We start from the raw sequence: 15,632 nt of genomic DNA on the forward strand, positions 1-15,632 counted from the left end.
AAATCAAATTCAATAGATTTTCAAATTTAGCCCAGACTCCCTTCCAGCCAATCAGGTCACAGTCTCCTGTGAGTCTTACCTTTACCCGGCTGTCTCTCTGCCTGTCCCGACTCCCGGAATGAAGGCCGCAAATCCCCGAGGTAAAGTATTTACATTCTTATCTTTACCCGGCTGTCTCTCGATCTGTCCTAGCTCGGCTCTGCTCCCAGAGTGAGTGAACATCTCTCAACTCTGCTAGGAGAAGCTGGACAGGTCAAAGGAGTTGAAAAGAGGCAGCCTTCCTAAAGAACCAGATTCAGGCCAGGCAACCAGGGAATTGAGACAGAAAGATTGTCTTAACTCTGAAGTTAAGAGAATAGAGAACCAGGTACAACTGCTCAGAGGAGAATTCAAGGGAAAGCAGACAAAGTAAAGTGGGAGAGCAGACTTCAGAGGCAAATCAAAAGTTTGATACCATTTACGGAGAGTCTGGGTGTAATGATGCATGCTCAGAGATTTCACCATGAACATAAAAGTTATTTATTGACAAGGAAAAATTGTACAGAGACTGGCAGCCCACTGGCTATCTCTGTCCCTATATGTCTTCTAGATGTCTCCAGCCCAAGATGGGACTCCACCCCCTCGGGTGATTATTCGTTCTCAGCCCCAATTAGTCCCTTAAGCCAGGTGACCATTTTCTGCCGTGTTGCCCACTTGATGACATTTCTAGAGAGTCTGGGAATCAATCGATAAAACAATTGTGAACAGTTTGTACAACAATCCAGACAAAGAAATCCCGAAGGGGGAATTGAAAATCCTGGATGCTGGATTCTTTGTTAAAAGTGGAATGGAAGCTTTGTTTAAAAGATTCATTTGGAAAATCTAGATTGGATTTTGGAATGCAGACTGCTGATGGAAAGCATCGTTGTGCAAAAACATTTTTGGGAGGAGTTTGGAAATTCTCATGTGACAATCACCTGGGGGGATTCTGAGGAGAAATCCACAGACACTAACTTGGGTTCAGAGTGGAGAGTGTGGTTTGGTACAGCCAGTCCGTGTGTTTAAAGGGACTTTGTGTTATGAGACCATAATATCAACTGGGATCGTAACAGTACCATTAGAAACAAGCTGTGCAATTCTGCAAAGATTACTGGTAGGTCAAAAGACTGGGAAAACATGTGTGGGATTACAGGGATAGGGCCTGTGTAAAATACTCTGTTAGAGAGTCGGTGCAGACTCGATGGGCTAAATGACCTCCTGTACTGTAGGGATTCTATGATGTAGAAACCACCAAAGGATGACTTTAGGGAAAAATTTGAGTACAGGAGAAAACTAACATGCAATATAAAAACCCAAAGCAGTAAAAGCTCCTACAAAGTTTAGGAAAATAAGAGTGTTACTTCCTTAAAGGGTGAAAATAATAATGGTAAATGAGGAAATGGCAGAGACATTGAACAAGTATTTTCTATCTGTCAACACAGAAGACACAAAAAAAATCCCAAGAATAGTGGAAAAGCAAGAGCAAAAAAGGGAGAGAAGACAATCACTGGAGAAAAAGTACTAGCAAAACTAATGGGACTGAAGGTTGTCAAGTCCACTGACACTGATGGCCTGCATCCTAGGGTTAAAGGGAGTGGTTGTAGAGATAGTGAAAGAATTGGTTGTAATCTTCTAAAATCCCCTAAATTCTGGAAAGATCGCAGTAGTACAAAGGAATCCAAGTGTCCTCGTACATGAATCACAAAGTTAGCATGTAGCTAGAGTAAGTGATTAGGAAGGCAAATGAAATGTTGGCTTTTATTGCAAGAGGGGACACAGTATAATAGTATGGAACACTTGCAACAACTGTACAATTGATGAGACTGCATTTGGAGGACTGTATACAGTTTGGTCTCCTTACATAACGAAGAATATGCCTGCATTGGAAGCAGTTTAAATAGGTAATAATGGTAAATGATGAAATGGCAGAGACTGATTTCTGGGATGAAAGAGTTGCCTTATGAGGAAAGGTTGAGCAGGGTCAACGAGAGGTGACCTTATTCAAACACAAGATCCTGGGGGCCTTGACAGAGTAGATGCGGAAAGGATGTTTTCTCTCATGAGGGAATCTAGAAGAATGGGCCACAGTTTAAAAATAATGGGGTCACCCATTTAAGATAGTAATGAAGAGGAATTTCTTCTCTCGGAGGGTGGTTAATGTTTGGCATTCTCTTCTACAAAGAATAGTGGAGGCTAGGTCATTGAATATATTCAAGGCTGAGTTGACAGATTTTTGATTGACAAGGGAGTCAAAGGTTATGAAGAACAGCAGGACTGTGGAATTAAGGGCACAATTACATAAGCTATGATTTTACGGAATGATGCAGCTGGTTCAATGGACTTTGCCTGCTACTATTTCTTATGATCTTATTATTCTATGAGACATATAAAATTCTTAAGGGGCTTGGCAGGCTAGATGTTGGGAGGATTTTTCAACCTTAGCGGGATTAGCAGGGTAAATATGTGGGGTTATGGGGATAGGGGCTGGGTGGGATTGTTGTCGGTGCAGGCTCGATAGGCCAAATTGCCTCCTTCTATACTATAGGGATTTTATGAGGAGGATATGCTGGGGCTATGAATTTAACACAAGTGATATTAAATAGGTATTTCTGAGGAGCCAACACTGAGGTGCCACAATTGTTGTTGATTTAACCTTAACACTTAACCTCATTACACCCATAGCTCCTTGGGGACCTACACTTGGATTTGTCAGAGGAATCCTTGTCTTTCATCCTTCTGCTTTCGAAAACGGGGTGTGAACACATTTGGATCTCTTCCTATAGAGGCAAAACCATTGCAGTATGATGCTTCATACATACAAAGAGAAGAAGGCAATCTTTCGGCACGCGAGCCTGCTCCATCATTTAATAAGATGATGGCTGATCTGACTGTAACCTCAAAACCGCATCCAGCCTGCCACCGATAACCTATCACCCCTTGCTTATCAAGAATCTATCCACCTCTGCCTTAAAAATATTCAAAGTCTTTGCTTCCATCATCTTTTCAGCAAGAGAGTTCCAAAGACTCATGAACTCAAGAAAAGCTTTTGCCTCATTTCAATTTTAATGGAAGACTCCTTATTTTTAAACAGTAATCCCTAGTTCTAGATTCACCCACAAAAGGAAACATCGAGTCCACATTCACCCTGTCAAGACCCCTCAGGATCATGTGTTTCAATTAAGTTCCTCTTACTTTTATAAACCCCAGCGGATAAAAGCCTTGCCTGTCCACCCTTTCCTCATAAGAAAACCTGCCCATTCCAGCTATTCTGGTAAACTTTCTCTGAACATCCTCCAACGCATTTATATCCTCAGTAAGGTGACCAAGACTTATCTGGTCTCATTAGTGCTCTGTATAACTGAAGCATAACATGTTTATTTTTGAATTAATTCCCTTTGTAATAAATGATAACATTGATTAGTTTGCCTAATTATTTGCTGTACCTGTATACTCGCCTTTTGCAGTTCATGCACAAGGACATGGATCCCTCTGCATCTCAGAGCTCTGCAATCTCTCCCCATTTAGATAACATTCTTCTTTTACTGTTCCTGCCAAAATGGAGAATTCCACATTTTCCCATATTATACTCCATTTGTCAGATCTTTGCTCACTCACTTAACCAACCTATATCTTTTTGTAGCCTCCTTATGCCCATTTCACATCTTACTTTCCTTCCTGTCTTTAGGTCAAATTATAGCAAATTGGCAACCATCCCATCCATCCCTTCATCCAAGTCATTTATATAAAAATTGTAAACAGTTGAGGTCCCAGTGCAGACTTTTTAAAATGCTTGTTCATGGGATATGGGTTTCGCTGTCTGGGCCAGCATTTATTGCCTATCCCAAATTGCCTTTGAACTGAGTGGCTTGGTCAGCCATTTTAGAGGGCAGTTAGAGTTAACCACATTGCTATGGGTCTGGAGTCACATCTAGGCCAGTCCAGGTAAGGATGGCATATTTCCTTCCCTAAAGGATATTAATGAACCAGATGTTTTTTTAAAAATGTCAATCGACAACGATTTCATGTTCATTAGAGACTTTTAATTCCAGATATTTTTAAAAATTCAAATGTCACCATCTGCCATGGTGGCATTAGAACCCAGGTCCCCAGAGCATTAACCTGGGTCTCAGGATTACTAATCCAGTGACAATACCACTGTACTACTGCTTCCCTGAACTGTGGCACACCACTTGTTACATCTTGCAGACCTGAAAAAGACCATTTATGCTTACTCCTTGTCATCTAGCCAATTGGTCTATCCATGTCAATAAAAGCCATGAGCTTTTAATTTCTGCAATAACCGTTGATGTGGCACTTTATCAAATGCCTTCTGGAAATCTAAATACAGTACATCCACCAGTTTCCCTTTATCCATAGCATGTTATTTCCTGAAAGAACTTCATTAAGTTGGTTAAATATGATTTCCCTTTCACAAAACCACGTTGACTTTGTCTGATTGCCTTGAACCTATCCAAGTGCCCTGTTATAACTTATTTAATAATTGTTTCTAACATTTTCTCAATGACGGACGTTAAGCTAACCAGCCTGTAGTTTTCCACTTTCTGTCCGCCTCCCTTTTTGAATAATGGAGTTACATTTGCTATCTTCCAATCTAACGGGACTTTCCCCAATTCTAAGGAATTTTGGAAAATTAAAACCAATGCATCAAATATCTCACTAGCCACCTCATTTAAGACACGGTGATGAAGTCCATTAGAACCAAAGCACTTGTCAGCCCACAGCGCCAATTTAATCGGTACTTTTCCGATGATCTTAATCTCCCCCCCCCCCACCCCCCACCCCAAGTTCCTCCCTCCTTCCATTTCCTGATTTAGTGAAGAATGATCCGAAATACTTGTACAATTCATCTGCCATTCTTCCAGGCCACCAATTGTGACATTTGCTGCTTCAGTTAGGTTCCAGTACAATTGCTTTAGTAGTGCATTCACTATCATTAAGCAGACACACAGCCAATTGTACTTCATTGAAGTCCTGCAAACAGTAAAAATGGCTAATTTATCTATTTCTGTGTCGTAGTTCAAGGATGAAAAATGTTGGCCAGGACACCACCCTGTTCCTCTTTGCAAAGAATCTTAGGATTTTAATGCCTACCTGCACAGAGGGACAGTTTAACATTTCATCTGAAAAAACAGTACTTCTGATAGTTTAGCACTCCCTCAGTTCTTGGATGAGCTAAGTAGCCTATTAGGTCAAAGAAAAACCAACAGCTACATATTTGCAGAATCTAAACTCAAGCAATCTTTTACCGAAGGTAATGCACAAATTCAGTTATTGTGAAACTATTTATTGAGAACAAGTATTACAGCAAAAGGATTAAAATCACAATGGCATTACAGTATATAGATTGTACACAGATACATGAACAAATTGTGCACTGAAAACACAGGATCACATTAATATAGCTAAAAACAGAGGGTAACCCATGCCACCATAAAGAAAATAGGAATTTGTTCCACACCAAGGTACAATGACATGCATTTGGAGATTGCCATAAAAAGCTAACCTTCTCCTGCCCAGTACCAGAATACTCACCACCAGACTTACCTATTTCAATATTCTACCCAACAGACTAGTCAACCTGTGTTCCCCATTCAAAGCAATTGCCTTTATCCCAAGATTGACGTTGATGAGTTTGCTTATTTGTACGAGTAGTGCATAGTGTTCGAGTTCGTACCATTTGAATATATTTGACTTTTTGCCTTTACATAGAAATAAAACACACTAGTCAAAGCTACATTGATTTGATTTTGCGAGAAAAAAAGACTTGCATTTATCTAGCACCAGACACCATAACCAATTAAGTACTTATTGAAATAGTCAGTGTCGCAATGTTTGAAATAGGGTGGCCAATTTGAGCATAGTAAGGTCCTGCAAACAGCAACATGATAATAACTGAATAAACCGTTTTAGTGGTGTTGACTGAAGGATAAATATTGACCAGAATACCAGAGAGAACTCCCTTGCTCTTCTTCAAAATAGTGTCATGTGTACTTTTATATCTACCCTTGAGGCCCAGTGGGAATGTGGATTAACGTTACACGCAAAAGATAGCACGTTCAAGAGTGCAGTGCTCCCTCAGTAAGTGTCAGGCTAGATTTGCACACTCTGCAATGGATACTGAATTCACAACCTCCCAACTATGGCAAGGATATTAACAGTAAGGAGTCTAACAACACCAGGTTAAAGTCCAACAGGTTTATTTGGTAGCAAACGCCACTAGCTTTCGGAGCGCTGCTCCTTCGTCAGGTGAGTGGGAGATCTGCTCATAAACAGCAAACAGGGCATATAAAAACATAAACTCAATTTACAGAATAATGATTGGAATGCGAGTCTTTACAGCTAATCAAGTCTTAAAGGTACAGACAATGTGAGTGGAGAGAGCATTAGCACAGATTAAAGAGATGTGTATTGTCTCCAGACAGTCACGGGCATTCGGCCTCCGATATTCGGGTAAGCATTCTCCAAGGCGGTCTTCACGACACACGACAGCGCAGAGTCGCTGAGCAGAGACTGATAGCCATGTTCCGCACACACGAGGACGGCCTCAACCGGGATCTTGGGTTCATGTCACACTATCTGTAACCCCCACAACTTGCCTGGACTTGCAAAGTCTCATTGGCTGTCCTGTCTGGAGACAATACACATCTCTTTAACCTGTGCTAATGCTCTCTCCACTCACATTGTCTGTACCTTTAAGACTTGATTAGCTGTAAAGACTCGCATTCCAATCATTATTCATTATTCTGTAAATTGAGTTTGTGTCTTTATATGCCCTGTTTGCTGCTTATGAGCAGATCTCCCACTCACCTGACAAAGGAGCAGCGCTCCGAAAGCAAATGACGTTTGCTACCAAATAAACCTGTTGGACTTAATGAATTTTGACTGCACTATTAATGGAATTTGTTGTGTCAGTGGGAGTGCTGAACAAAAGCTCAAACTGTTCCCCATTGGCAAAGTATGAAATTTGAAATGTAGCCCACCCAGAGTCATTTCTGGATGTTCATCAATTGCTACAAGGTGTGCGGGAATGGTAGTTATCGACTATTACTGCAAGGAAGGAGGCCACTCAGCCCATCAGCTACATATCAGCTCTTTGAAAGAGCTATCCAATTAGCCCTAGTCCTGTACCCTTTTCCCCAAGCCACCTGGAATTTTCTTCCCCTTCAAGTAGAAGTTCCAACCAGGTAGCAGCAAACTTGTATGTTAACTGGGAGGATGACATTCACTATTAATCCTTGATCAGAATATTAAGGAATGGAATTTGAAAACTAAATGTTAAAAGAAAACCAGGGTGTAAAATATACCAGCTGCTGTGTTTGCAATTATTGATGTAATTTAATTATTGATCACTTCATTTTCTTCCACTGTTTAAAAAAAAAAGCAAGACTTGGTTAATTTGGAGTTTCAGAAATAAACATTTGCGAATTCTCACGTGGGTAGCCAGGCTAATCTAGGAATCTCAGCAGGGCTGAGGTGGGAGCCCAGCTAAATCCAGTCTGCACCATTTTTCAACTGGGCTGAGAGATACTGAACTCTGGCGAGAATTAGGTATTTTTCAAATAGTAGGATGGATGTCCATTTCTCAGAAATGCTCATGCAATGAAATAATACTCATACATAGCCAATATCCTGAATACATTTTCACCCATCTGCTTCGTCACTTGAGGCCATTTGGCCCACTGTACCTCTGTCAGCTCTTTGACAGAGCTATCCAATTAGTCCCACTCCCCTACTCTTACCCCATGGCTCTGTAACTTTGTTTCCTTTTCAAGTATTAATCCACTTCTCTTTTAAAATAAGTTATTATTGAATCTGCTTCCACAACCATTTCAGTGCAATCTAGATCATAACCACTTAAAAAAAATTCTCCTCTCATCTTGGACTCTTTTGTCTATTTGACAATAGAAACTCTCTGCTCGCCATCCCATTGTGACCTTTGCAAATTTAAAGGGCATATAATGTAACCTGAAACTACAACTTTACAAGTTTTGGAGGGGGGGGGGGCATTGCTGTGCAAGATGCAAGAGAACTGTGGAAGAGCAAAAACAGGAAACATGTCCACCTATAGCGCCATGGGTGTTCAGTGCAATTAACAGTACCAATTTGACAAGGTCACTTGTGTGAATTAGAAGGAAGCAGTCCCTCCTGGAGCCTGGACTCTCCAAATTTTAGTCTTAGTGTCTGTTCTTTTGCAGAGGACTTCTCTCTGACAACAGCTATGGAGAAAAGTCTCAAGTCCTAAACATTCTAAGAAATGGCTCCATTTATTTTCTTTTGCACTTTAGCCTCAATTTAACCTCAAATGGCATATCTTTTTTAGACCATATACACCATTCTTAATTATCTGGTATCAAATTAGTCAAGTAGTTATTTATTTATATACAACTAGTTATGAAATAGTGATTTACCCCAATAGAAAGCAGCGATAACAGAGAATACAGGTAAAACCAACAGACCTCTTACAGTAAACTCCCCACCTTAACCAAAATATCAAAATGGATGATCAAATGATTACAATCCATCACATCAGATGAAATGGGAAAAGTGCCAAGTTAAAAGTACACTTTTAAAAAACTAAATCAGAGATCATCTCTGAGGTTTTGGCAAAGACCTAGTCCTTATTGCACTGCTCATATATCTTCCAAACTGCTGTACAACAAGCATGTCTCTGCACCACAGGAATCATCTATTCATTGAGAGTTCTCTGTGCAAGATCTCCACTAATTGGAAGTGCCTTTGCTGAAGCGAGTTGCTTTGCTTGAGCAATACCACTGGGTGAAATCACCTGCCATGCTCAGAAGCAGTGGTTGGTCATAACGGTACCTGACAAACCATGTGGCAAAACAGGATTCCAAGTGGAATTGGATAGGTTGAGATTGAGGTCCATATAAAGCTTCCTGTAACTGAATGTTTAAGTTCTGGAATACAATTACGATCAGATCCAGAACTGGTAAAGGCAAGAAGTCACACAGCCTCTGAAGCACAGGTTAAAATAAAATGCTCTGAAGTAGGACCCAGTTTTTGTGCTTTATTGGGTTTTGATCCTGGATCTCTAGGTGTCATAACAGAAATAGTATAGTTGGGTGGTTTCCAGTTATTCCACCAGTGGCTGTGCATTCCCAATTTTGTTTCTTGATGATTTTCTAGTTTTCTTTTGGTTTAGCATTTAGTGCTATAATTTCATTATAGTCCTTCACAAACTTTCTCAACGGGTCCATGTACGGGTTCACATTCACTTCCATCCATTCCTCCACGGTGTCAGAGAAGTAAATCTTTTCCATCTGGATGCGGAAGTTTCCCAAATACTCTTCCCACTGCTTGTGAACTCTGAACACATTTTATAGTTATGGTTATCATTTTGCATAATAAATATTGCACTAAATACAAGCAGACCCTGCATTAATTCAAACTTCTCTAGAAAACTGAATGCTGTTAGATTGCAATAATGAATGCTAAACTGACAAACTGCACCAACACACCCAGTACTGATGAACCTTCAAAAAATACAAAATTCACTACACAATGAGCCATTAACCCCTGCATCAAATGTGGCATTTGTGCCACACACTAGAATGTACTGACAAACCCTGAGCTAACACATGACTGCACTAACATAGAATCATTGAAAGGTTACAGCACAGAAGGAGACCATTTAGCCCCTTGTGCCTTTGTTGGCTCTCTGCAAAAACAACTCGCCTAGGCCCTACTTCCACTTTTTCCAATAGTCCTGTAAATATTTTTCTCTTCAGATAATTATCTAATTCCCTTTTGAAAGGCACAGTTGAATCTGCCTCCACCACATTCTCGAAATGCATTCCAGATCCTAGCCCTTCACTGTGTAAAGTTTTTCCTCATATTGTCCTTCCTTCTTTTGGCAATCACCTTAAATTGGTGTGCTCTGGTTCTCAATGCTTCTCTCTATCTAGTCTGTCTAGGTCCATCACCTTTTGTATACCTCTATCAAATCTCCTCTTAACCTCTTTTTCCAAGGTGGACAGTCCAATTGATCCACAAGTTCCTGCTCCTTGGAACCATTCCCATGAATCTTTTTAGCACCTTCTCTTATGCTTTCACATCCTTCCTAAAGTGTGATGCCCATAACTGAACAATACTTCAGTTAAGGCTGAACCAGTGTTTTACAGAGGATTGTGTCCTTGCTTTTGTTCTGTATGCCCTTATTTATAAAGCCATATAATGAACTGCTTCTCAACCCAGGCCCTGCCACCTTCAATGATTTGTGCACATAGACCCTTCGGTTCCTTTTCTTTTTAAAACTACTTATTATTTTAGATTGCCTCTCATTTTTCTTAAAATGAATCATTTCACACTTCTCTGCACCAAATTTAATCTGCCACTTGTCCAGTGTCTATCCTTTTGAAGTTTATCACTATCATTTTCACAGCTCAGTTCTTGCAAGTCATCTGCAAATTTTGAAATTGTGCTCTGTATGCCCAAGTCTAGGTTACTAATATATATCAAGGAAAGCAGAGGTCCTACAACTAACCCTTGGGGATCGCCTCTACATATGTTTTGCCAGTCTAAAAAACAGCAGATCACCACTATTCTGTTTCCAGTTATTCAGCCAATTTCATTTCCATGCATTTACTGTCCCTATTATTCCATGGGCTCTAACCTTGCTGTGGAGATGCCGGCGTTGGACTGGGGTAAACACAGTAAGAATTTTAACAACACCAGGTTAAAGTCCAACAGGTTTATTTGGTAGCAAATGCCATTATAGCTTTCAGAGAGCTGCTCCTTCGTCAGATGGAGTGGATATCTGCTCTCAAACAGGGCATACAGAGACACAAACACTGGCTGTCCTGTCTGGAGACAATACACATCTCTTTAACTTGTGCTTAATGCTCCCTCCACTCACATTGTCTGTATCTGTAAGACCTGGTTGGCTGTAGAGATTCACATTCTAATCATTATTCTGTAACTTGATTTTGTATCTCTCTATGCCCTGTTTGAGAGCAGATATCCACTCCATCTGACGAAGGAGCAGCGCTCCGAAAGCTAATGGCATTTGCTACCAAATAAACCTGTTGGACTTTAACCTAACCTTGCTGGCAAGCTTATTGTGCGGCATTTTATCAAATACCTTTTAGAAGTCCACGTACACCACAAGAACCACATTACCCTCATCAACCCTATCTGTTACTTCTTCAAAAATGCAAGCAAGTCAGTTAAACACATTTGCCTTTAACAAATCCTTGCTGGCTTTCCTTAATGAATTCATATAGGATCCCTACATTGCAAAAGGAGGCCATCTGGCCCATCGAGCCTGCACCAACAACAATCCCAACCAGGATTATCGCTGTAACCCCACAATTTGCCCTGCTAATCCCCCTGACGCTAAGGGGCAATTTAACATGGCCAGTCAACCTAATGTTTGTCCAAGTGACTTAACTTCATCCCAAATTATTGTTTCTGAAAGCTTCCCCACCACTACAGGTCTGACTGTAATTGATTGTTTATACCCTTTGTAAATATTTGCAGTTCTGCAGTACTCTTGCACCACCCCTGTAACCAAGGAGGATTTGAAGATTATGGCAGTTCCTCAGCAATTTCCACTCTTGTTTCCCTCTGTATTCTTGGATACACTCATTTGATTCTGGTGACTTGTAAACTTTAAGTGCAGCCAGCCAATCAAATATCTCTTCTTTATAAATATTTAGCCCATCCAGTATCTCAGCTACCTTCTCTTTCACTATGACTTGGGCAGCATTTTCTTCCTCTGAATGCAAAGTACTCATTTAGTACCTCAACCATATCACCTACTTAGAGTGTAAATCCCCTTTTAGATCCCCAATTCCTCCTTTTACCGTCTTTTTACTATTTATATGCCTACAGAAGACTTTTGGATTTATACTTTCTGCCAGTTTCTTCTTATAGTATCTCTTTGCTCCTCTTACTTAATTTTTTCCATTGATCCACTGCACCTTCTATTTTCAGCCTGAGGCTCAATTGATTATCCACCTGACATTTTCCTTTCCATCACGTTCGTCATCTGGGGATCTCTGGATTTGTTTGCCCTACCTTTCCTCCATCATGGAAATGTACTTTGACTGTACTCAAATTATCTCCAATTTCAATTAGGGGAGGTAATGGCCCAGTGGTATTGTCACTGGACTAGTAGTCCAGAGACCCAGGGCAAGATCTGGGAAAAGGGTTCAAATCGCACTGTGGCAGATGGTGTAATTTGAATTCCATAAAAATCTGAAATTAAAAGTCTAATGAAACCATTGTCGATTGACGTAAAATAAAAATCCCATCTGGTACACTAATGTTCCTTCGGGGAAGGAAATCTGCCGTCTTGACCCAGTCTTGTCTACATGTGACTCCAGATCCATGGCAATGTGGTTGACTCTCAAATGCCCTCTGAAATGGAGGGCAGTTAGAAATCGGCAATAAATCATGGCCAAGCCAGCGATGCACACATCTATTAAATGACTGAAAAGAGACAGGCCATTATAGTTTTACCTGCCAATCTAGATTCCAATTTACCTGGGGATTCTTGTCCCATTGAAGATGGCCCTCCTCAATTCATTGGTCCACAACTTCTGATCTTCAGGATGAAGATGCTCTGGGGACCCCTGCCCCTACCCTCCCACCCAAAGTCCCCATGCAAGAATTCAAACTTTCATTAGGCAATTGCCCTGCACTGGGAACAATCCAAACTCAGATTTAAATCATGAACTTTGGACAATTCTATCCATCTTATAGCGAATAGTTAACCAGAAATAATCCAACTACCCTCACCAACTCCTCCCACCCTGACCGACTGACCACCCTATTCCCCCCCCATCCAACCAATTTATCTTGTACAATTCTCGCTGTCTTCTCAAAGGACCTGGACCTTTAAACCTACCTACCTCATGGCCATAAAAAAAGGGAACATGTGTTTCTTAGCTTTGACTTAGCTCAATACAAAGTCTCAGGAACCCACTGCACTGCATCTTTCCTACTTGGCCTGAGTCTGATGGTCAGATGAGATAAGTGCAGATGCATTTCAGGCTAAGTAACTAGGAGCAGAGTGGCAAACTGATTGCAACTGCCACTCACAGAAGTTAGGACCCATTATTTTTACTTTGGACTGCTCATTGTACTTTCCCATAGCCAACCTAAACCATATATAATGATCATTGTGCCCCAAATGTTCCTCTATTGGCACTTCTGACCCACCTCCTTCCCAGCACCACATCCAGCACTGCCGTCTTCCTCACTGGATTGAAAACACACTTATCTAGAACATTTTTCTGAACACGCACTCTATTTTGACCTTTTTATAGTCTTTAACAGAATAATAATAAATCTAGTTGCAATGATAGAGTAGCTTTATGTGGTTTCCGTAATCTCAGGTTGTGAAATACCCGAGGGAGATGGCCAGTATCTAGTGGCCAGCACCTAAAGGATATAATATCTTGAAGTGGCATCACATGACCTCCTGCTCCAAATTCCTGCTAACACATCCATGCCCTGCTTTTCCATATGTAAGGGACTGAGGAAAATTTGTGGGGAAGACAGTTACCAGTGTTCTTTGTCCCTGGTGGGCTTCAGTGTCCTGTTTGCTGGGTGGGTGCTGTGAACAGGATGCTGTTGGTTGAGTGATGTGGGCTGGGCCAATGGGATTGCTCTGGGGGCGGGAGGAAAAAAAAGGCGCCAGGAAGTGAAGCAGTGCAGAGAGCGAGGCAGAGCTGGAGAGGCAGAGAGCTGAAGGTGCAGAGCTGAAGAGAGAGAGCTTTTTCCAGGCAGGGAGAATTCGGTTTGGAGTGAGAGGCAGCCAGGCGTTCCCCTGCCTGTTCTTTTCATTACTGCCGAGGAGGACAGCATTCAGCGCACTTGACCTACGTTGCTGCACGGATAGCTCGCGGCACCTCTGCCTCCTGCGGCATCATCTTCCACACGTGTCTCTCTCCTGCACTGTGTGGGAGTCGTGAGTAACTGGTGGGGACTATACAGTCCAACTGGATCAGTATCTACGAATGTGTTACAGAGGATGAGTTTCCCCATATGTGCACCAACGGTTATAGATCAGAGCTCACTGTTTTATGTCTGTTAATGATATGTGTTATTAAATTTATTTTTGATATTCCGACTTACAGTACTGACATTTATGGGTAAACAGGGAATTGGCCAAGTCAACATCAACCGCTAGGAATTCGGGATCCTGTTGATTGAATATTTAAATAGTAGCCCCATATAGTGGTCAGCAGGGGGTTACACATACCAATTGGAAAGAGATCGACCTGATTGACTAAGTCACAAATCATCCAAACAGCCATTACCAATCTTGTTAAACTCACCTGAGGATGTCACCGCCAAAATGTTCCATGTTCCGAGGATTTGCAAACCGGTATTTCCTGTTGTAATGATTGAACCACCCCTTGATCTCACTGTTTAGACAGAGCATAAATTCAAATACATTGAATTATCTGTTTATAGGAAGTGGCAAATTTTGGCCACAATTTGTCATTGGAGGATCAGGACATTCAGCCATGTAATTGCTGCCACCCATGGCAAATTGTGCTATACCAGCAAATTTTCAACTGTCTTTCACTGTTTTACAGTCGATTGAAAGTTGCAACTATTTGGAAAAGGTAGCAGTAATAGATTAAGAGACAGCTAAAGAATGCAGGTGAGAGGAAAGGTCATCAAAACACATGCACAATTACTACAATCCAAAGGTGAAGATACAGAGATTCAGACTTATAGTGACAGAGAGAAACAGTGTGCAAAAGGGAGAGAAGTGCAAGTGGGGCTTTTGGGATGAAAAGCCATGAAGCTAGTTTGTGGACAAACTCAATACTTCTGTTTCCATTGCAATTCTTTCCTTGGGCAAATTGAAATTATGGAACGTTCTAATCACTGGGTAGTAAACATCAAGTTTTTAAATCAATACGAGAGCTTTCTGGAGTGGGAATATCAAGCACAAGCCAGGGAAATTAGAAGGATTTATTTTGTTCTAGAGTTATTTAAAATTACGAAGGGTTAGAACAGAGTAGGTGGAAAATTGATCATTTCAAATGTTCAAGAATTAAGAGAATATACATACAAGATCAAATGCAAGGCAAACAGCAGGGAAATCCCATTTCATAAAACAGGAGATTGTGAGGCTGTGATTGAAACAGAGTCTGTATCACCATTTAAGAATAGTTTAGATAGGCGTTTCAAGGCAAGGGGAATAAAGGAATGTATGGAAACAGAGCAAAATGCAATTATAATCACTGCTTCTGTGGAGCATAAATACCAACATGGACTGGTCGGGCTGAAGAGCTCATTTGTATTGAACTTCCTATGGAAAGAAATACCACAAGGATCTAACAGAGCTGAGCTAATCACAATGTTTGATAGAACTAGATGGGGTTTTTGAGGTAAAATACTAAAGGAGAAATTGAAAGAATAGGAAATTGAGATTGATGAGAGCTAGCACAATCACAACAGGCAGTCACCTCCCATACCGAAATGTCAATGCATCTGTGCACCTCACCTGTTACTTTCTAAAACATGAGTTACTTCAGATTTTAGATTTCGAGAAATCTGATGAACCATTTGATAAATCTCAGCCCCTGCAAAAGTGCCTTCTCCTTCAC

General features: G+C 41.0%; 1 protein-coding gene across 4 annotated transcripts in view; it reads right to left on the reverse strand.

Annotated features, from left to right (window-relative positions):
• Positions 1-5,316: 5,316 nt before the first annotated feature.
• LOC144510628 (hexosaminidase D-like) overlaps positions 5,317-15,632 on the reverse strand; it is a 55,131-nt gene continuing 44,815 nt past the window's right edge. For 2 of the 4 annotated variants that reach the window (XM_078240242.1, XM_078240243.1), the window contains exons 12-14: positions 15,530-15,631; positions 14,346-14,435; positions 5,317-5,738 (exon numbers count right to left, since the gene is read on the reverse strand). In XM_078240242.1, the coding sequence (XP_078096368.1) occupies positions 5,609-5,738; positions 14,346-14,435; positions 15,530-15,631 (322 nt within the window). In that variant the 3' untranslated portion in view covers positions 5,317-5,608. Of the gene's footprint in view, positions 9,367-14,345; positions 14,436-15,529; position 15,632 lie in introns of all 4 variants that reach the window. The other 2 variants (XM_078240241.1, XM_078240240.1) reach the window with 1 other exon arrangement.

This window comes from Mustelus asterias, chromosome 23 (genome assembly GCF_964213995.1).
Source record: "Mustelus asterias chromosome 23, sMusAst1.hap1.1, whole genome shotgun sequence".
Lineage (NCBI taxonomy): Eukaryota > Metazoa > Chordata > Chondrichthyes > Carcharhiniformes > Triakidae > Mustelus > Mustelus asterias.